The sequence below is a fragment of the Colias eurytheme genome, chromosome 1, assembly GCF_061535395.1.
Source record: "Colias eurytheme isolate Ceu_HAF_F1 chromosome 1, ilColEury1 Martin Lab GWU primary, whole genome shotgun sequence".
In the NCBI taxonomy this organism is placed as follows: Eukaryota; Metazoa; Arthropoda; class Insecta; order Lepidoptera; family Pieridae; genus Colias; species Colias eurytheme.
In genome coordinates this window covers 434,952-458,973 of record NC_142980.1, presented here as the reverse complement: position 1 = coordinate 458,973, position 24,022 = coordinate 434,952, and the positions used below count along the sequence as shown (strand labels likewise).

The 24,022-nt window shown below is 34.4% G+C and overlaps 1 protein-coding gene across 1 annotated transcript in view; it reads right to left on the bottom strand.

Moving 5' to 3' along the window:
• SLO2 (slowpoke 2) overlaps positions 1 to 24,022 on the bottom strand; it is a 113,665-nt gene that overhangs the window by 6,910 nt on the left and 82,733 nt on the right. Inside the window, exons 2-17 of the mRNA XM_090119543.1 lie at positions 11,479 to 11,558; positions 7,590 to 7,689; positions 7,092 to 7,290; positions 6,752 to 6,826; positions 6,548 to 6,631; positions 6,369 to 6,463; positions 5,699 to 5,882; positions 5,311 to 5,538; positions 4,908 to 5,065; positions 4,528 to 4,725; positions 4,204 to 4,353; positions 3,533 to 3,906; positions 2,175 to 2,312; positions 1,886 to 2,039; positions 769 to 843; positions 5 to 355 (exon numbers count right to left, since the gene is read on the bottom strand). Of these exons, the coding sequence (XP_089975669.1) occupies positions 5 to 355; positions 769 to 843; positions 1,886 to 2,039; positions 2,175 to 2,312; positions 3,533 to 3,906; positions 4,204 to 4,353; positions 4,528 to 4,725; positions 4,908 to 5,065; positions 5,311 to 5,538; positions 5,699 to 5,882; positions 6,369 to 6,463; positions 6,548 to 6,631; positions 6,752 to 6,826; positions 7,092 to 7,290; positions 7,590 to 7,689; positions 11,479 to 11,558 (2,643 nt within the window). The remainder of the gene's footprint in view (positions 1 to 4; positions 356 to 768; positions 844 to 1,885; positions 2,040 to 2,174; positions 2,313 to 3,532; positions 3,907 to 4,203; positions 4,354 to 4,527; positions 4,726 to 4,907; positions 5,066 to 5,310; positions 5,539 to 5,698; positions 5,883 to 6,368; positions 6,464 to 6,547; positions 6,632 to 6,751; positions 6,827 to 7,091; positions 7,291 to 7,589; positions 7,690 to 11,478; positions 11,559 to 24,022) is intronic.

Sequence of the window (24,022 nt, the reverse complement as noted above, 5' to 3'; positions counted from 1 at the left end):
TTACGAATCAATAGTTCCCATCATCCAATATACCAACGGGAAGTATGATATCGCATCCAAAAATGCTATATCAGGTCTGCGTTCCAGTAGCAGTATAATTGGATTCAGCGACGTCTTTGATCTAAAGTGTGCTCGCAAGGGAATTATAAAGTTGTAAATTCCGTTAGACGCGTAGTCTGCTGCCAAGATGATGGTCTTATTCTGCCACTGGTACTCCTTCGCGTTTCTATACGAGCAGTGCTCACACACTTGCGCTAGTTGCAGACAGCACAGCGGCTTCTTTTCCTTAAGCAAGTAGCAAAGCGTCGGACTCACTCCGATGAAAGGCGAGACTGGCGGGAAACCTTTCACGATCCTAAACATTAAAACAACTTTATCGAAAGCCTAATTTCCAAATTAACCACTATGATCCGAAACGAAGGCACAAGCGAAGCTAAGATAATAAGAAAAAAAAAATACAATAAAATTTTAATATCCACAAGTGTGAATATTGTTATGAAGTAACTGGTTTTGTATTTATTAAAAACGAATAAAACTAATTCACAGTGCAGATCTATTTTACATTGGAATCAGAATCATGCTCGGCATAACATAAATCTAGTGTTATCTACGTCAGCTATAACATCGATTCACCCTCCAACAAGGAGTGAGCACGGAATACAGGACTCGGAGGACTTGTACGAGTCAATTTACACCAATCGTTAGTTATTTACTTTGATGATATAAGGAAAAGGCCTCGTACAAATCCTGCTTTAGGGAAGGTCTCACCTCGAGAAGTCGTTGCGCCAGGCGGACCGCGCGTCGCAGTCCAGCGAACACATGGAGCTGCTGGTCGCGTCGTCTCTGCCGCCGGAACATGGGATACTCAGGGATACAATGCACATTCGTATAGAACACCTACACACTCACGGGGATTACAGTGCTCTCTATTCTATTCGTGTTGGGATGAGGGGCTTGGATTTCATTAGCAGAACATTTATTAAACGGCTTTTGTGCAACTATATCAACTGGGTTATTAGTCATTTAAGTTACTTTGTACCAACCCTTCTCGATGATATGCTTATTTTGATTAGCACATTCTCTACCATTCTCACCACGCGATGGCAATGTTGGTTATAATGTTTGTGGCTAAGTTATTTCAATTATCTAAATTATTATTTGTTCCACCATCAAATCCGATTAATAATTGTTCAATAAAAGAAAATTTCCTATTTCCAAGCTTTGACTTTTATTTACATTGACTACATTCATGTATATCGTATTTAAATTATTTTGTAATTTTATAAAGGTCACCTAAAGAGTTTTATTTTTTTAACCTAGTTATTAAATGCATGCTCAATAAGACCATCGGTAAATTTATGTATGGGGATGTTTTATGTTATAATTGTCTATGTGAGTCGAGTTATGGTTGTTGTTAGGAGATGTCAATCCAGATGGCGGCGCGGTTTACTTGACAATGTTGTATGAGTCAATGTGAACATGAATCAAGCAAGCAGAACAAATAAAGAGGTTCTCAACGGAATATACGTACGTGTGGCCTGAGGGCATGCAGCCGCATTCTGTTCAGCTATCTACACGACTGAACGAACAGGCTATAACAATGAGAAATTGAAATAACAGCAGTGATTATCTAACAATTAATTAAAAATATATTTAAAAAATATATAAGCATAGTCTCAAAGAATATGTTCTCAGATAATCGGTGATGCAGATATTTAAGACTATGCTTTTAAAAATTTTAAAAATGCTGATAAAACTTCAAAACATCGGCGTGTTGAAAATAATTAAATTCATAAATTAAAACGGATAAAAGCGCATGCAAGTGATAATATTGACGGCGGTGTCAATGGCGAGAGGGCAGACACAAGAAGCGTGCAACTCTTACGCGATCTTCTCCGAAGGGGACCTCCAGGGCACGTTGTCTTCCAGTTCATCCTCGCTGACGTCCACCTCGGGCTCCTCCTCTTGGTTGTCTGACGCGATGTTCAGGCTGCTGGTCACCATGTCCGGTACGGGGAGTATCGATGGTCGTCTGCTTCCTGTTTGACACCAATTTTGTAAAAATTGTGTGAGGAATGTACTTCTTTATAATTATTTTTCTTGTGTTTATTGGTAATTCATATGCCAGTACATGCTTGACTAGGTTCTTATTTGTAATAATCTATGTTCAATACCTCGCCGTGAATGTAGAGTATCAGGACTAAGGAAGTTAGGATTGTCAGGCCGTGGCAAGAGCAGATGACTGTCCGTAGCGCTGTCGGTAGCCGGGGAGTCTTTGAGACACAGACGAGACTCCGAACCCTCCACTTTATCTGTCCCAATGGTACAGTGAATTAATAATAAACCCACGGTAAAGCTATCCTAACTAGAATGAGTGCCGACACTGATAAACCTTAACGCAATAATTACGGTTTGCAATACTTCAACTTGTCCGTAATTATCTGCGCTTTGCTCAGTTGCTCATAATATTACAAACTACGTTATTAATGTTAACTTAAAATACGTTAATAATTATTAAAGTGAATATTTAAATTATGAAAAAGCCTCTAACAAGGCAACGATTCATGTGGTCAATAAAGACACGGATGTTAGCAAAAATGCGAACAAAGGATGTGACGAACCATTCCGAGACTGCACTGGCAAATAAACGTTCAAGGAACTTAACATGCCTATAATAATTAATGCATTCCATAAATCATTCTCAAAAAGGAGCCGATGGGTGAGGTTAGACGACCACGCAATACTTTTTTAGTAATTGTGATTCACTTCCACGCACAAAAGTGCCTTACAACTTTTAATTAATTATTAATAATGCTGGTTAGAGCTGCGCTCTACGCATACCTTCAGAAGCCGTTATAAAAATGTGTAACAAACGGGCATGCATCAAAACTTGTCGGTCAATGTTCGGATTTCACAATTTCACAATGAGAATGGAACATGGGCTAGTGTACAGCTCGGGACTTACGACCGCCGCCTCTTAGATTCTGAAGTCTGCTTGGTTTACTGCTAACAGTATTAACTTATATTAAAATTAATTCAAAACATTCATAGCTGACTGTCACCACCGAAATTCATTTAAAGGTAAGTACAAGTTCTAAATCAGAAATGTGATTGAAATCAGATATTAATATAACGCTTACAGGACCGCTGCAAATAGGATACGAAGCTAACTTTGCAAAGTATCTCTTTGGTTTACTACTTTATTATGGACTGAAATGAGTTTTTTTTTAGTTGCAAACAAAATTGCAGCAATAAGTACAATTATAATTATTATCATACTGCTTTAAGTGAACTTGATATCCAAAGCGACCCCGCGAGCATCTCGGTTCCGTGGTCACAGTTGGTAACATCTACTATGAGTGAGCTGCTCATTGTCGCGTGCCAATTGTTCTTTAAATGCTGGTGCTACAATAAATTTTGTTGACATCGAGCAACTTAAGCAAAATTAATAAAAAGTAGGTCGAATGCTAGCCGTCTCTATGAAATACAGGCAAAGGTATCGGCCTACTTTTGTAATCACTGTGGCACTCACAGCTAGTCATAGTAAAATTAGCGGATGAAACAGTATGGCGTGATGGCGATGCATTTGAACTTGCGGGAGCTTGTAGAACCACTTTTGGGAGGTCGAATGGATCCATTTTACTACCGTCTGCTCTTTTCCGCCCGCCTCCCTCTTCCGCGTCCCTCTCGTTAGAGACCAGGCTACAAGCTGTCTGATCTTTTGCTATCGGTTTCTCCGCCTGTTTGTCGGAAACAAAAGCGGAATTCTCCTCTTTTGTGATGCTCATATAATAACATGTATCACTCGCTTTCATTATGTGTCTCGGACCGGGATTTAATAATATCGTTTCCTCATAAAATTCTGGCAGTTCGGCGGGGCGAACTCCGACCAAGGCGACACCGTACCTGTTAAAATTAAAATTCATAATATTACTAGAGGTCCGCCCCGGCTTCGCCCGTGGTACATATTTCGCAATAAAAGGTATGGTAATAAAAGGTATGGTAAGGCCTATGTCCTTTCTCGGGTATCAAAATATCTCCATACCAAATTTCATGCAAATTGGTTCAGTAGTTTAGGCGTGATTGAGTAACAGACAGACAGACAGAGTTACTTTCGCATTTATAATATTAATATGGATATATATCGATGTAATATGGACACATTCAAAATAAATATAAATTGAAATTAAATTGATGACACACTTGCGGTGTGAGTGGAAGCTGGCGTAGGTGAAGCTCTTGCCCTCGTACTCGCCGAAGAAGCGGCTGTCGCCGAGCAGGATGTGGTAGATCTCGTTGCCGGAGCACTTGCCGTACAGCCGGTGCCACTCCTCGGGGGACTGTTGCCCTTCTCTGTGATTTTAATATACGTATTATAAGTTTTTTAGTTGAATGAATAAATCAATACCAAGCATGTTTTCAAGTGCAAGTCCATATAATTCCTAATCAAACTGTCTAGTTCTATTTTTATAAACACATGATCGATTTGTGGTTATCATCCCATAACAAAGACACAAAGCTACATACTGTCCTCGGCTGGTGTGCAGCAGCAAGGTGACCAGTGTGGACGCTCCAGGGCAGGTGCAGTTGTTCGCCAGCAGCGCGTACTTGAACTCGTCCTCACAGACCACGAACTCTGCGAACTTTACGTGCAACTTGTTCTCTGGTCTGAAGATCTGCACGTACTGCGGCACGTCTGGAGCGAAGTCCTTTACGGCCCATGACCTGAAATAATGCAAGGAAATGGTTATAGGTTATTATTGTTAGATGATGGAGTAGTATTTTAGAACATACTTTACTTGAACTTTTTTACTAATTTCATTTTTCTAACAACAAATAAAGATAAGTAAGTGTGTAATAATATTTAGTAATCAAGCGAATTGTGAAAGCAAATCTATTGTGCTTGCCTGAGGATAGTATGCTCATCTGCAGCAGTTTTATCAGCATAGTTCCTCGCAGCGAGGATGAAACAGGCCTCTGCCTCGTTCATCCTCGCGCGGATCAAGTCTGTGTCCTTGAGGCATGACCCTTGGATGTAGATCACGCGCTGCGCCCATATAGGGACCTAAAAAACAATTTGGAAACTGGGTTTAGATATATTGTCATAAATATTATTTTCTTATTTTTTACTAGCTTATATTTTTGAAAGTTCAGGTTCATGGTTTGATTTTATAAATATACTTTTAATATCTTATGGCTCAATTCTTTGAAAACATAGAGAAAAAATAAGAATATTTTAATAATGACATTTTAATGTTATTTATTTGTAGATCTAAGTTATTTGTAGACATAATACGACTTATGATTTACCTGCAGTATCATCCTCATCGTAGTATCAAGTTCCATGGGAGACAAGAGCACCACGTAGTAGTCCTGCAGCAGAGGGTGTGCATAGAACTCGTTGAGGAAGTCCATGATGGTGTCCGCGTGGAGCGTGGTGGAGCAGACCACCACGTGCTTCTCCGACTGCGCTCGGTGGGAGGAGTACGAGCCGCCCAGCTTCTGGCGCTCCATCCATGTGAACGCTAGTTGCTCGAACTGGAAAATTATTCAAAATGGTCTAAATTTCGAAAGTTGCCTATTGCATCTTTACATTTATGTACGTGTGAGCCTTATTTAAATGTACTAAAAATATAGATTTAATAATTAACAAGATTTTTGAGCGAGGATTTGGCTTTTAGGTACGTCAGTATTATACCTGAGTCGGCAAAACAACAAGCGCGACTCCAATCATGATGACCATGAACAGCTGCGAGGGCCAGATGTCCGGCACGAAGTCCCCGTAGCCCACCGTGGAGAAGGTCACCACCACGAAGTAGGTCGCCTGGAATAGGTTCAGGTGCCGGTGCCCCGCGCGTTGGAAGTGCTGGATGCCGCAGACGCTGGGAATTTGGACAATTAATCATATCATCATATAAATAGCTCTTTACCTGTGTAATCTAACCTATTGGTTTTTTTTTCAGAATTATTTTATTATGCTACTATAAAATTTATAGTTATTTTTGAGTGATGGCATACTGACCCAACATATAAAAGATTGAAAAACATTTTAAAGATTGATGTGTTAATAAAAAAAAACGTAAACATACCTACGTCATAAGTACTACAATAGAATTTTTAAAGCTAACCACAATTCCACAGCTAGCTTAAGAATAAAACCAAATAAAATTTTTGTGATTGACCCAATTATTGCTGCCACTACTCAAACTGACCCAATTTCTACTTTATCGATCTTTAAACTTTTATTTCTCAATACCAGAAAACTTCCGATTTTAGAGTTATGAAAATATTTCTGTTCATTTGCTCGAATAAGTAATTTTTTTCTTGATTAAAAGATTTGAATTAATGTTGTGGAATTAGAAAATTACCTTGTAAAAACGAGACACAGTAGCGTCACGCATAATATCATAAGTTGTTGTGAAAGAGCTGACTGTGACTTTTGCATGGCTCGGTGCAAATCGTTCTGAAATAACGTTCAATCATTAATGTTACCCATATGATCTTATTGAAATGTTCTACAACAACGTATTTAGGTATTTTTACTTACAAACATGTTTTCAAGAGATCTCTTAGCGAGCCAGCAGTTGAGAAACACTGGTATGAACAGGTTCCGTAGCGGTGGGAAAGGAACCTACAAATAGTTTAAATTATAAACTTGTTGTGTAATATTAGAATCTAATGTCAAATGAAATTTCTTTTTTAATTCAATTCGAAGTTCAGCAAGAAAAAACGCATGGTCTTTGAAACTTACCGTCAACGCGAAGGGCACGGTATTCACCATCTCTAGGATAAAGTGAAATGACAGAATCTGCTGCCATATATTGCCCTGGAAAGGGACAACAGAATATATTAATTTATTTTGTTATTTATGGATCAATTAAATTCGTTTATTTAATTTACCTATGTCGAGCCAACATTATAAATGTTCATAGTTTGTAATGTTGGCTAGTACCAAATTGAAAACCTTTGATGAAATATTTTTTCAAGATCAAAGAACAAAGTAGGTAATTACAAAAAGTTGAACAAAGGCTTCATTTAAATGACTCTCCAATTATAAGCCAACTCCGTTAGCAAAATGGCTCTCGACTTACTTTATATCCCAAATATGCCAGCAGGATGGCTTCAGCCAGCGAGATCATGGCCAGGATGACCTGCACGAGCCAGAGGTAGAGCGGCCGGTGCACCCAGATGATGCCGTCCCAGTTGATGATGGGGTGCTCCTGGAACTCCTCCTCCGTGAGGTTCGCGGAGAACTCGAACTCCGTCTTGTTGCCTGGTTTGCAGCCGTAACTGTGGGAATAGAAATAATAATGACTTCTTAGCTGATGTTTATCTTAGTTTTAGGTAATGCGTATGTAGTAACTAGTGAGGACCAATAAATCTGGGTTTAGGTATATATCTGATATTTATGATTAAATTGAAATACAAATACGAATATCCGTGGTAATGATGAAATTGATGTACGAATATGCGTAATTTGCTTTCGATACTATTTCATTGATAGTTATCGTTTCATAGATATTAGTATATTTTGTGTTAAGTATTTGATGAATTATGGTCTTTTCTGCCTCTAAACATAAGAAACTCACCATGTTGCATTAATTGGGTCTCCATCAGCACAGACGCGAAATATATACAGGAGACACGCCAAAATCTTGAAAAATAGGTTTACTATCCTAATGCGTAAACCTGAAAATAACATTATTTCAAATTAAGATTTTTAGGGAGTTGTATATCCTTACATTAATATTATTGTTCATTGTTTTGTAGTTTGTATGTAAATTATACATGAATAGAAAGTAACCATAATTAAAGTTTACATGCGCATGATACAAAAGTATTATTTTGTCAAGTGGGTTCCTTTTGATTGATCGTGGAAGGGCTTAAATATAGGTACAATCCGTTTAAATATAACATCGCGTTGTTTATTTGACGGGAAATATCAATAAAGGAGTTAATAGCAGTTCGTACAAACTTCGAGGGATCAATATATTTGGTCAGTCGAAAATATTAAGTCCATTTCAAGTTTGTGTTTTATTATGAAGGTTTCTTCCTATAATATATATATTATATAAATACATTGTATGATGTAAGTAGGTATATGTCGCAAATTGTATTTTTTCGCCGTTTGTACAAATGCCTACGACATATACCAGTTGAAACTTTAAAGGCAAATATATGCTGTCACATTACATTTTCATACATAATCTCAAACATGAATGCTTCACTTGTTTGAACAGCGACCCTTTCAGGACACAAAGCTGGTCTCACCGCCGGCCGCCGGCCGCCATCTCCCGCCCTTTCGAGGATACGAATAGCCTGTTATGTTTATTGTTTACTTATTGTTTTGTATTTGTACTTGGAATTATAATGAAATATATTGAAATACAAATATTTTTTGGGAATTTTGGAGCATTGTCTCATGATTCAGAATTCAAGTAACCTTACGTACTTAGTAGAAATCTACTACGATTCTACACGTCTGACTGAGGTAGTCACTTGTAAATGAAGACTCATAACTTGATATTCATACAATGTCTGAGAACTATGAATCGTTGAATATGCGAATTAATGCCAATGAAAAGCGACTGTCATTGAAAAATTATATAATATACTAGCGGTCCGCCCCGGCTTCGCCCGTGGTACATATTTACGTTTTCTCTACATAAAAACCATCCTCGTACATCAAGGAATATAATAAAAAAAGAATTATCGAAATCGGTTCAGCCGTTCTCGAGTTATGCGCTTACCAACACATTTTGCGATTCATTTTTATATATAAGATAGGTAAATAATATTAATTATATATGTCATATTAGTAGAAGTTGCATTACAAGTTGTATTTGATAATAGAGGCGCAGAATATAGAGAAATAAACTAATCATATCACATGTCAATTCCAAGCTATAATTGATTTAAAAGCATAACGTTAGCAGAAGTCGAGTGCTCACATAAAAGTTCCTATAAACCGTTTGATGCTAGCGTAATAAAATACAAAGTTAATTACGTTTCAAATCAGCTGTAAGGCCTTAATATCTTTAATTCCGTGTGAAGGCAGTGAAGGTAGATACGATACGATTGAACAATTTAATTAAAAGCCAAATGGACAAACAACGATCCGTTGTTTGACCTCGGGTTAGACTAGCCTAGTGTATCTGTAATATGATTCTACGTTTTAGCGTGACTTGAAATTATTTTGTTCAGTACTAAAGTACCTTGAATTTATATAGTTGATAGATTTTCGTGTTTAGGGTGTAAGTGTCCAAAATTGTTCACTTTTGTTTTATTACGACACACAAAATATAGGTAGAAAAATTTAAAGATAGTAACAACTACAACAATTTAAAGAAAGTAACAACATGATACGGTACCATATTATCATAATAAAGGTAAGGTTTTCCCAATTCCAGTAGGAATATTTGTTGAAGAATGGTGGTTTTCGTAACGAATAATAAAAAAAAACATTTCAAAACTACCGTATTTATGTTGTATTTGAAATGTAAATCGAACTCACACATTTTCTTCCACCTTGTAGATATTGAAGTTATCTACCATCAATCATGATTGATAAACGCAATAAAATACCAATACAAAATATAAAAAGTTTCAAGGAAGAAGCGTTGTTTAAATTATAATGAAACTAAATTTATTTATAATATGTTTTGTGATATTTTCGTAATAATATTTTACTCGACACGCTCTTAAATATATTGCTTAAGTTATAGTGATAGCAGTAAATATAGTAATAAACTTTGGATAAGGGTAATATATTAGTGGATGGTCTGATTCACATTTAATAATTAATTAAAAAAAAATAGTTTTCCTTTATTTAGGTAGATTAATCCTATAACCGAAACACGATTATTATATTTAATATTAAGTGTTCACAAATAATATCCACGATTCTTAATAATAAAAAAGTAAATTTACTTTAATAATCTGCAAACTGCAATTGCAAATCGCTAAAGTGCAATCGCAAACCCAACTTTATCCGCAAGATTAAACGAAAAGCATTGTCTTCGATCTATTTCCATCACTTTACTTTGTACAATTTACTTTGTTCGAATTCATTTTCGATTTAACCATCTGTTTTATTACTTATAATTCTGTTTACGTGTTTTGGCAGCTTTTTATAACGAAACATAAAAAAGCAACAGACGTGGTCACAGGAGTAGAATATCTACGCGTCAATAAAATGTATAGATAAATGTATAAAAACCTTTTATTAATCTCTAAGTTTAATAGATATTTCTAGACCATGTAATGTAATATTCACGACCTCGCTTTCTCACGTTCTGCGAAACGTCACTTAACTTAATTCATGAATTATCGCGTTTCATGTTCATTCCGACCTTTAATTCCTAAACAATTGCATTAAAAACTGTATTTACGTCCCCGTGATACGCGACCAGTTCGCAAAATTACTCATTATGTAAATTCGATTAAGATAACACGTGTTTAAAACGTGTCATCGGCCGCCATTTAATTAGCTAGCCGTGTATTTAACGCCGGCAATTACTTAGAAACTGTAATAGGGGCATTTCGTTAATGACACCGGAGTGGAGGCGATGCGTTATCATCAAGTTTGTGGGTCCATTCTTTGTCTCAAGTGTCAATACCTCGTCGAGAGGCGAGATTTACTCTCGAGATATCAAAGCCTGCCAAAGACCTCAATGGTGTTACCTTTATTTTATCGGCTTCGTATAATTAATTTATATTTCCGACCTTGTTACCGCGTGCTTTATTGCGTGCAGTATAATTTAATTATACGGGAAATTTAATTCAAAGATTATCGTACCCGGTGCGGCGCTGGATTCGGTTTATAACATTCACATAATAACTGGTGGGTTGCATTTCCTTGCTGATTTCAGTAATTACTTATTGCATTATGAGAAATAAACCCTGTACATCTTTAAAAAAAATATTGACTTTTAATAAGTATTAAGTACCTACTTACGTTAAACATAAGTAAATAAGGACATTGACTTGATTTACCTATTCATTTAATTAATTAAGAAGGTTTTACGGTTAAAACTCTGATTATCACTTTTTAATGTCGTTTAACATAAATCCACTCGAATGAGAAACACGCGAATGAATCTTTGATCTGATCCCTCATCCCATGGAGAGCACTAATTTTAGATAGAAAACTGCCCGACGCAGTGGAAAAGTTTTTGAATCACTAGGTTTCAATATATATGAATAGAACGTATAGAAATGAACATAAAAAGGGGCAAGAATACCTACATCATCTTTTTAAGTTAACAAATTCTCCTAATTGAAGTATTTTATTCTATTGAATACGAAAATTTCGGATTGTAATTCATAACCAGACTATATTAACAATGTTGCATAATAAAACATTGGAAACAATAACAAAGGCTTGAGCTAGTAATTGCTATCCTTCCACAAGAACCAGTTATTTCCTACAAACGCTTTGAAAGGAAATTAAAATTTACAACTAGGAATAAAACTCACTCGATCTTTGGTTCTTTATAAAGTATAGTTGCAGTCTTTCTTTGAACGTGTTCTCGTTCACATAGTACTCGACCCGGACCCTGGAACAAACAAAAAACTAAAATTAATTCACTTTTATCTTCTATTATCATAAGAACTGCAACAGAAAATAATATAATAGTACTTAGTACCATTTAAACCGCGCTTTACCTTACACGAAAATCTGCTGAACTCTAACAAGAGTCAGTATTAGTTCCTAGTAAATATTTTTTTCACGTAGTTATCAGAGGAGCATATCTGGGTGCTGATGCTAGTTGTATCGTTATTGTAACGCATAATAATTGTTCAGTTTCTAATTTATACACAAAGTCTACATTCGCTACGTTTGTTGACTTAAAAACATTTCAGCCACTGTTCAAAAAACCAAGATATTAATTATTAACAATATTTACATTTATTCACTTCTAATGATATTATGATAAGTATTGAATTGCACCAACGTAAGCACATTTTCAGTTGAGGCGCTCTAGTCCGTATCCAAGAAAACATAAACCCTTACATTTCAGCTGTAGACAGCTGATAAACATAATTAAAACGTTTATTATCCTGACTATACATACGTCACCTATACGAGTATGTACCCTAATACGAACCCACAGTGTAGATGTTCAGCTAAATCGTAGAAGCAAGAATAGTCAAAGTACGTGCGTACTACGGAACGTGATACTCATAGTAATTACTTATTTTGTAAACACATATGCTTGATACATCTTGTCTTAGAAGTGAGATATTAGACGACCAAAAAGTAAAGTCACTCGTGACACATGTTTCTGGTTTCATGTTCAAACCACAAGATTTATCATGACAAGTTATTGAGGCAGGAATTCACAAGATATAAGGATGGAGTTGTAGCTACGACGCGCGACGTAGACAAGGCGTAGGTCGTATTTCATATTGGATATATAAAAAGGAATAAAACTGAACGAGACTATATTTTTTTTAATATAAATAGTAGTATAGCGCTTTGTCTGTCCAATCGAGTTTTTTTAGATGCAAGTTATTTTATGATGGTTTTAAATATGTACACTAAAATGGTCATTAAAAGTAAAACAATTTAAAAGTTGCAATTTTTATCCACTTAAAATTATAACTATTGTGAATGGTAATTTAAATGAATCTGAACAGATAGTTTTACTGAGATCTAATCCTCTTTAGCAAGGATTTCATTAGTCTTTGTATAGCTACGACCCGTAATAAGTATATTATTATTATATGTATTGCTTCACATCGCTCGTATGCGTCTAACTTATACATCGCTTGAGCGAAATCCACGAAAATTGCTTTCAAATCCGAACTGTTAAAGATTCTAAAACAAGCGACGTCAGTTAAAATTTATTTTCCTCAGCTCGTATGGCTCATGAATATTAAAACAAGGTTTATTTACTCTTTCGCTAAACTCTCGTCATATTTAAAATGGCTTTCGTGTCGCTCTAAATGCTCACAATTATTAGAGTTGAACCGGAAGGAAATGTATGTTGCAATAATAGAAATAAACTTGATAAATATGAAGTCCATTTCATATGACAGATTTTATATTTTGTTATATTTGTGTACTATTTATTCCTTGCTTGCCTTTGCTTCTCTGATTGTTTAACCAAACAATGAAACTCAATCTGCTAAAGTTTGGTTAAGTCGATATAATATATATATCAAAGAAGAAGTAACAAAGCTTCCGTATTTTTTTTATAGTAATGCACTCTTTCAATTTTCACAAGTGCAACGAACTTCTAATAAATTTAAGTTCATTCGATTTTAGCAATAAGCACTTTAGCGGTTAGTAAAAGGTTGGATAAGTTATAATCAAAAGTAAAAAAATACACGCAAAGATAATAAACATAGTAGACAAACCCAGGGCTTAGCAAGCTTGAGAGATCATTAATACTACGCTTGGTCTTTATATTCTGATGGGTTAATGTAAAATTGTATTTTATAATTCGGCTATGGATTTTATAGTGATGGAGCATTCTGTCACGGCAAATAGAAGTCGTTATTCAACGCATTCGCACCTATGACAAACTACTTACTAGTCACATAGAAAAGTAATAACAAGCTACGGTAATTGGAGTGATAACGACTAGCGAACATTACTATTACGGTTCACGTACAACCGGTACGTACGTGCGAAAAGCATTAGTGGTTAATAAAGGGGTGAGGTGTCGCAATTTGCTTCCCGTCATACCAACTGATAGGCTGAGTATAGGGAAAACACTCTAACCCTTCTCAGAACATCATGTGAAAGACTAAAAGCGTTTTATTTGCAAGGAACATCAATTATGCACCTCATCTTCTCTCTAATATAATCCCCTGTAATATTCTAAATGGGTTTTTTCAACTTGCAAACTTAATAATGTGCAATCAACTTTGTTTATTTTGAACTAATACCGTAGATAGAGCATTAAAACTATTTTACAAGCAAAACGGTAATGACGTAGCTCCATCGAATAGATGCATTCATCCGGAACTAACACGGAGAAAATAATCCACTTTGAACCAAATTGAATGTCGTAGAAACGTGCATTTGTATGGAATGGATCCATTCTTTGCTTTAAGCACTCTATAGATGTTACAGGGAATCTCTGATTTTATATTCCTGAGAGTAGATGTCTCTACATCACAAATGAGCAAACATAGTGGAATGAAGCCGTGGGTGTGATAGATGTGTTACACAGATTGATGTTTTCGTTCAATGTATCTACACTCAATTTGTTATTGATACACTTGTACCATTATCTACGGAAAAACATGTTAACTATATCATAAACGAAAAAAAAAACAACTGTTTAAAACTATCCAACATACAACTTCCTTACAAAAACTACATCGACGAAAAATGCAAGTCAAACTGGAGACTTTAAATTAATCAAAATTGAATACAAAACATCCCATCAAAGCAATTCTAATTGATATTTCTTATCTATATTTACTTAAAATAAAATACAATTCGAACTCGAAACGCAATTGTCGCCACGTAGTAATAATAAGTACCGTGCGCTATATTGTTTGGATACTGTATAATACTGGTCCTTCGAGCTAGCAAGCATGTCAAAGTTTCAGGAATATCTGCCAGTTAGCCCGTAACAGACGTACAGAGCTTACGGATTTATATGATTTCGTGTTGTGAGAGCGTTATTCTGAGATGTAAAGTAGATTGTCTCAGGAGATGCCTTATAAAGCTCTCAACTCCATAATCTCTTTATGTGCTCATTCAGTCGCCCATTTGTTTCCCTGTTAGAGGAAATTCGCTTATGTTATCTGAACGTTTGCGACGTTGGAACCATTTTTAGCGGTTTGAAGGTTAACACCTGAGAGACTTCTTTTAAATTCTGTACGTAGAGGCATTTATTTCTAGCAACAATTTTAAAAGCTAGAGAAAAGCTATTTCAACTATAAGTTAAAAATATTAAATAACAAAATATTGTCTTATCACAACATAACAATTACTGCGCTGTTTTAAATTTACTTCATATTTTCTACTACTGCAAAAGAGCGGTCTTTAAAATGAAGCTAATGTGCAATCTTATGTCTGATAATATAGCAAATTAAACACATAAATTATATGTTTCATAAAAACCTTGTAGCTTTATCAAAGCTTTATATTTCGCTTGATTAAAAATAGAATGCGCTTTTATGCTGATAAATATTAAATGATATTAGTTCATACCTACTAAAAAGATGTAAATTTAATATTCAAGTGTATTATTTTAACCTGGAACATTTACAGCTTGTAGTACAACCCTATAATGTGGATTACAGTATCGCAGTATGAAGGTACTACATAAAGAACTACCATAAAACTGTGTCACAGAAACATGATTTGACTCTTCGATTTTGTTCTGTGAATTTATGTTGGACCGTGTCCATTTCCTTTTCATCCCAATCTATTCCTTTATTCCCATCAGCAATAATTTCCTTGTCCCTTACCTTCACTTTGCAAGCGAGCAACGCATTTTCAGAGACCTTTCTATAAATGTGTTGGTCGCTTACCATGAGCTAACCGAATAAACACTTGCCGTTTGTATCATAATTTTACAGCTTGACTCCTAAACTGACATTTGACGAGCATAGGCATTATTATATTGTTTTTTAAAACAATCATACTATTGCTCAGCTTACATGTAATCTAGTAAGTTCTTTTCAGACCGAGTAAGCCAGGTCAAGCTGTTACTTGTCACTTGTGATATAATATTTTTGTCACGAAGTTTCGGTTGGCGACCGCTGCTCTGACGTCACAGCGCACTGGTGCACGTGAAACAAGCTTACATGGTGAATTGAAATTTTATATTAGACTTTATCGACTTAATATTAAAGAACATTTTGCTTTGAGTTTGTTTAAGAAGATAACGCCGAGTGTTGCGTTGTTTATGTTCGAAATGGGGGTAGTTGTCGTGAAGTTTTCTAGAAGATTTTACGGAAAGGTGTATATAAAGATAGGAATAGAAAATTCCTTACAAAATATAGATGTTTTAGTGAAATTTACTCAAGCTCTAAACATATAATTAATTATATTATGTTTAGAGCAATTCAGAGTGCAATAAGTAATCATTAAAAACAGGAATTACGAAACTATTAGTAATCGGGAAAATCAGTATATAGAGAGTAGTAGTAAAGTATTTTTTCATTAAATAAGAAACTGTGTCTTTAAATAAAAGAATAATACACTGACCTTGAACTCCGAGTTTATCTAATAATAATTTCATACTTAAAATAGAACAATGACGACTAGGGTAAAATTCATATGTATTGTCGAAGGGCATATTGATAGAGGCAATCAGAGCGAATAAGCTGTACGTTGTTTATGTTCACGGTTTCTTGAGGGCTCTTCAGGTCGAGTAGTACGTTTTCCGTGTAATTTATAGCTATACTAACGAAACTGGTTTTACACGCAAATACCAGGTATGATTGCAATGGTTTTTAATAACTTTTGTAAGCGTTTTAGTAGTGTAAGAGCGATTCGATGTGCTACATTAGACTTTTTTAAATTACTCTTAGAAACAAAAGGAAAGAGTACGAAAACTTCATGAAAAGCCTTACTAGCCTATCTTTATTTTGTAATATAACTAAGCTTTATATTTCAATGTTTGAAATATTGTAAATCTATCCTTTTTCTAGTTGAAAGACAGTTGAAGAATCGACCATTTTTTTCCTACATGAGGGAAAAATTGTTTAACCATAAATACATATACGAAAATCTCACAAAAGGTTACAAAATCACGAAAATATTCCAAACAGGTTTTGTACATAACTAAATTTTCCAAATACCCATTCATGTCGCCGACATTGTGAGAATTCAATATATCGCAAACGAGGCTCCAGAAAGATCGCAAATATTTTGCCGAGAGAATTTCATTGTCACTAGATATATAATCTATTAACACTTAAGCGTTGATAATTAAACGTCCTTTCTTCATTTTAATTGTAATTTGTACTTCTTTTATGCTTATAATTTTCAATTATTTTTCTCGTCACTCGCCCATTTTTAGTTTTATATCATTCTTTATGTGTAATTTATTTAACAAATAACTCACTAACTTGTCTTCCATATTGTATTCTTATAGCGTAATTAAAAATTTCAATTTTAAATTATTCTTCAAGATTAAATATTTCATCATTTATGTATTTGAACAAAATCCTTTTTAAAACTTAGCGATCTTTTCCATCAAAGTATGTATGTACCTACCTTTTCAATTCTGCGAAGGATCAAGGAGCATGAAAATAATTACAAATTAAACCTCTTCTCGCAGTTTCGTGTACAAATATTTGGTATATAAACATAATGTACATTTTATCTGTAAACAAGTTATGTAGGTACTCATAAATTTATATTCTTTCTATACAAGGTATTTTCTTAGGGATAACACGAGTAGACTGTAGCGGGTACTGACACTCTGAAAGCGTATCGTAAGAGCTTATTTCATGTTAATCAAAGGAAGACATCAAAGTAATTAGTTCTTCAAATTTACTGAAATGAAAACATAATATTAAGAAATGTATAAATTCAGGCTATTTGAAGTTGTTGTATCTAAGTAAGTAGTTGAATTACGGAATTGATAATGAAAAGATTTGTTTGCTTTGCTTCACGTGAATGCTTAGTAGTGATTACAATTTCTAAAAAACAAATACTTTACAATATTTAAATTAAGGACTTATTAAAAAAAATACAACGTGAATGTTCGATGCATATAGCTTCATAAGAGTTGATTTTTCTGAAGAAAGTTCTGTTACCATAGGTATGAAAAATTCGTATCGGTATAGGATAATTTCAGTAATAATTTAAAGTAGTCATACGTCTCTTATACGCATTATAACAGTATTTATTGGTATTCTTACAACATTCAGACGATAAATTATATGCGTGTTACCCAAAAACATTTCACATTTATCATAATTACGATTTGAACAGCGGGTCGTTACATTTCGCGCCATTATTTCTAAAATTTCCCGCCATATTCCGCATTAGCGTAAAATTTGAAATGTTCCTTATCTATTTATTAGCACTTATTATGTAAATAATAGCCTAAAGATAGATCTAGAACTGTTCTAAAGTTATTTAAAACTCCAAACCCATCGATGTCAAATAAAGTCGTACATCCGAACAGCTACGCGTGAAAATTTTTACATTGATTAATTTAATCGTCTGTCTCTTTTACTTTCATAATATGTATCGTAAGTGTGAAAGAAATGAGTATACTTATAACTAAGACTTATAAATATTGATTAAAAGTTTTTAAAGTAGTACTCGGTCCCTCCTGTTTTATTAATGTTTTCATATGCTAAAAGTAGGCATCATAAATTTGAAAAATATAGTCCCTGCGATTACCACTAGGCCTCTCAAATCTTTTCATAAATTTTCATTGTTTGTAATAACAAATATTTAGAGTTAGACTAATCTATTCGAGTCCCACGCTACGTTTCCAATCCACGATTCTCTTTGTATTTCACCATTTTGTATTTTACAAAGCGCAGTTGTTAATATTCTTTGTTTCAGAGCCTCTTTACACGCCGAGTTTGCAGATGGGAACAAAAAGTGGGAATTTTAAATTTGTTGAATTTATAATTTGCTGAATTTGATAATTTATTTAAACCAATATGGAGTTTCTAATTGTAAAAGGTTTATGACTTGAAGATATTGCTATCTACTTATAGTAATCAGTAATCACTCACTCAAAGTAATATTATTAGAAGTCACGCTAACAATAGTTGAATTGATATTATTATGTTGGATTCGGGCAATTTAAAACTAATATATAGTCGAACTCGGAATTTCATGGCATTTTACGTCGTATTATTGATAAAACACGCCTTAATATGTCACCTTTTTAAGCCTTTTGGTAAAGTGCAACTCTCTAAGTGTACTAAAAGGTTAAAAATAGTTTTGCAAAGAGCACCTACGTCTGTCACGTCTTATTTAAAAATATTTTTCTTATTCCACGTAATGTGAAAATACTAAAAAATCACATAATGATGTCGTTTTTGTTTTCAGTGTCCGAGCTAATTGGATGATTTGAATTCTAAAAACGTTTCATCGTTTTACTTTTACCTTCACTTTTTAAGAAAAAACATACCTACATTTGAAAAGTGCTAGGAGTCTAATGCTCAGTCCTTATATATTATACATATATCGTATCTTTCCCAAATAGTCCGTTGTTATAATTCTCGGGCCATATAGGATAGAAATAATAAAGACAGATAAAGATATCGTTAAAGATACATCATACCTTACACTCTGTTTTATATTTTTAATCCTCTTGCGTAAGTAGTTCGCAGATATATCAAGCCGTGCTCGGGGCGCACCGATGTTACTGTCGTCATAAATGTTTCTTCCTATTTCATACGTTTACGAGCCCCTTTATATCGGCCATCTTTGTTTAATGGCATCGAGGATTTCATCCAGCATTATAATATGATTTAGGAATGTCACGTACTAACGACTTTACCAGCTCCAATGTCCTTAAGTTTAAAATATGAAAGAGGTTTTGTAATTCATGTCGTAAGTTCTAAACTAACTTAAGCGGTTCCAATTTCAGGAAAATCCTATAGTTTTATGCGCAATCTCGCTTAGCGTTTCAAAAGGTAAATTTAAAATACACTTATTATATTAATTTCTGACTGTATTGGACTTCATGCTCTCAATTTTAGTTAATAACTTTTATACCCTTTCTACACAATCTAGTGGCAATAATTTACAAGGAAATATGAGAAAATGTAAGGGTTTTCTTCATTTATCTACAATTTGAAGAAATATCTTTTCTATTTCGATCAAAAAACACGTTCCTTGAGGATAATGTGTTTATGTCTTTGATTTCACTGGAGTGTAACAGGGAGGACTCTGAATAAATAATACAATGAAAAGATATCCTTTGTCAATTTAAAATATTAGTTACTAGATACTAGGGTACTAAAGAAAATATTCTTAATTATATTAAGTACCAATGTTTAATACATTGGTACTTAATATTGGTTTGGTTATTTAAATCAAGCTTTAAAGATGAAGGTACCTTCGAACGAATATATAAATAAAGTAAAATTATATAGATTCTAAGTACTATTATATTATTTTCTTTAAAGATACGCTTGGTCGTACGTATATCGACTTAATACGCGCACTTAATGGTAGAAGTGCTTAGTTTTACGGCAAATATGAAAATATCGAGATGCGTATCGCGGAGGAGCTCGGCCGTGTCATTGGGGTCATCATGGCTGTTTCACACTGAATGTTGTCTTACATTTGTGCTAACTTTTAAGTTGAGGTGTGAAGAGAACTTAATGAACTGGAGCATTCTGAAAATGCTAATGCAAAGCGGAACAGTACGACGTAAGCAGTAAATATATACTTAGGTACAAACTTTATAAGGTGTGATGGTGAAAGGAAATCATTCTATGAAAAAGAGTTAATCCATACTAATATTATAAATGCGAAAGTAACTCTGTCTGTCTGTCTGTCTGTTACTCAATCACGCCTTAACTGCTGAAGCAATTTGCATGAAATTTGGTATAGAGATATTTTGATACCCGAGAAAGGACATAGGATAGGTTTTATCCCGGAAATCCTACGGGAACGGGTTTTTCTTTGAAAACGCGGGCGAAGCCGCGGGCGGAAAGCTAGTTGGAAATAAAGAGTTAAAAAATGAACCAAAGAAGAAGCTTGTAGAATTTAACCGGCTAACAAAAATAGTAAAAGATGGTATGTTGAAGAATATAAATATCAGAATAGATTGAGATTTAAGATACATTTATGCATGACCCACTTATATTTGGTATATTAATTAATTTGGTCTCGTCACAACTCGGGCTATTCGAAGAATCGCGAAAACTTTTAATTGAGTCGCCATTTTGGGAATGAAATCGTGAGGCATGAATTGATCTTATTAATTTGAGTGAATTCTGAGCTGAGGTGTTAATGATACTTAATTATTTCTGAACAACTTGAAGACAGTTTTAATTTTGTATCCATTAATTCAATAGCGTCTACGATAAATGAGACGATTAAGAAGTAATCGATATTTATTGAACTTGTTGTTTTCAGAGAAATGTTGAGCTTTAAGAATTATATTCTAGGCTATTATATATATATAATATATATAGGCCTGGTGTTATAATTAAAATTAAGAACAAACAGAAGCGAAGGTGGGAATATAGGATCTTTAATGATAGGATATCTTAGGAGCCTGGGTCACTTTGATTTGTAAAGTTGTTATGTGAAGTAAATGATTTATTTGGAAGAACATTTTCTAAGGACGCGCTCAAGATGAGAGATAAGCTCTTCATGTAGTCTATTATTAACAACGCGAGTGTCCTGAATTATATATGCGACCCTCCGAGAGCCGCCCTGACGTTTGAAATTTTATTTTTGTAATTAAGAATGAAAGGCTTCTCTGTGAAATAACATTTAGTTGAATTTGATTCTTTAAGCCCACACCTTGTTTGCAGTTTGTATCATAGTTTAAAATTTTCGGTTATTACAAAATGTGTTTCATAAAAATTTCATACTTTATAAATTAATTCACATCTTTGTGTTTTGGATATCTATGGTTTGAACTTTGAATTTTAATAATATTTAGCAGTCCCTCTTAATATCTATAAAAGTCTAGGCAAGTATCATTAACCAAGTCATACATTTAAACACGCACCGTAACAGGAAATGCAGTTATTTCTAGACTTACAACGTTCTACGGACAATGTTAGTTAAAGTGGTGTTCATAATATATCTTTATACTCGCAGAACTTTTAGTTAACTTCGCTATCCATCACAATGTTGAGTGGGAGGTGATTTAACTCTTGTATAATGAACGCTGTCACTTGCAGTCTTTGGCTATTAGTTTGCTTGCTAAATCGTCTTCTGCCTTTACCTTGTTAATATCCGATTTAGTTAACGAGCTTTCAATATCCCTTACAGTAATTATTTTACTTGTATATTCAGATTGCTATCTTAGACTTGGATTTAATTTTATCACGAAGATTATCTTTTGGTTTATCAAGATTGAGTATCTTGCCTTAATACAGAATCAAAGGAATTGTAATAAAATCGTAGAAATCGTTGAAAATGTAGAGTTTTAACATTATCGTGAATATAATACAATGAAGAAACTATAGCAGAAATGATTAATGTTTACAATGAAGCGTCAACGGAGCCCATGAACAGTGACAATTATAATATTGGTACATGGACTCTTGCGTGCGCCAAATGTCGCGCTGGACCCCCGAGACCTCCGCCGTCATGACGTCATTATACACTCATTTCCACGGTGTCAACGTTTCTACTATGTTGGTTACTCGTTGGCGTTTATTATGATGAAAAGCTAGCGTACGAGGGTGGGTCTGAGTCTAACTGCAGTTTCAAATTGTAATTCTCTGAGTACAGTTCTTGCACATTGTATCAATATAATATGAAAGAACGGTTGCTTCGGCTTAAATTGAGTCATCCATGTTCTCGATATATTGTATAAAATGTATGTTCCCTTATTCATATTTTGTGCTTACTGAGATTTCAGAAATAAAAGCACTTGATCATGCAAGTCATCAATTAATATTTCGAAATGTCTACAGCAGTTCACAGATACCTAAACATGTTACAGCATGTAAAATTGCAGCATCAGATTGAGATAAAAACACTGATACGAAACGTAATACATCATATTGATTGAATATCATCCAACGAGGGTAAAATGAAGCAAGAATTTTACTGGCTATTTTGCAAAGATTTGATTAACTTCCCCTATATCTTTATAATTTAATATTCATAAAAAGGTAAATAATAAAACCGGCCAAGTGCGAGTCGGGCTCGCGCACAAAGGGTTCCGTAGCAGCAAATATAATAAATTACAGTTAAATCAACCTATCTCAAAAACTATAAGAGATACTTTGATCAAACCAAAAATCGTTGAAAGAGTTAATTAGCATGCATCACCTCTATTTTTTTTAGAATTTTATACCCCGTAGTTATAAAAATAGAGGGGGGGGGACATACTTTTTACGACTTTGAGAGCTGATATCTCAAAAACCGTTCACTTTAAGAAAAATGTTTTTTAGAAAACTTTATATCATTTTAAAAGACCTTTCCATTGATACCCCACACGGGTATGTACATCGAAAAAAAAAATTTCATCCCTCAGTTACATGTATGGGGGGCCCCACCCCCAATTCTTTTTTTTACTATTTAGTGTCATATTTTTGTAGCGGTTCATACAACACATATTCCCATCAAATTTCATCACTGTAGTACTTATAGTTTCCGAGTAAATCGGCTGTGACAGACGGACAGACGGACAGACGGACAGACGGACATGACGAAACTATAAGGGTTCCGTTTTTGCCATTTTGGCTACGGAACCCTAAAAATACGATGGCGAGCACGTGCATCAATTATGTCAAGTTTCAGAGAAGATTGCAAATTACTGTTTTTTAATTAATACTCGATAGTAATTAAAATCGTGTATAATGACATACACTAGACATTCATGCGGACAAGAACACATGCCATTGCCATGTGATATGAAAATTGAACAAATGATTACTGCTTGAGGTTCTCGATTACCGTGATTCACATCGATGCAAATGTCACCAAAGTATGTCACAGCTAACTCGGTAACTGCATCTGTTGAATTTATTATGACTCCTTGACCAGATTATTTGTATGTCAGGACACAATTATTGCTACTTAAGCTTGTGCCCTAGTAACCTTAGGCCGTTTCTCATTAATTAGATAATTATATTCTGTATTAGATTTTGATTATTTTCTGAATTTCGGTACGTCTTTAAATACTTCAGAGGTTTGTACATAACTCACATAACTACTAACAACGTAGAAGAGATTCCAAGCTTCTTAAAAAGTTTTAAAACTAAGATGTTACGGTATGTGGGTCTGATTCAAATAGGAATGAATAATTTATCAGATGCTCATCTTAAATGCTAAGCCAACGTGTAGCATTCAATTATTTTCTCACCAAAGTTATGAACGTCTCTCGTTTAGTTTTAAGTACGTTATTGTCATAAATAATAAGAGAACATG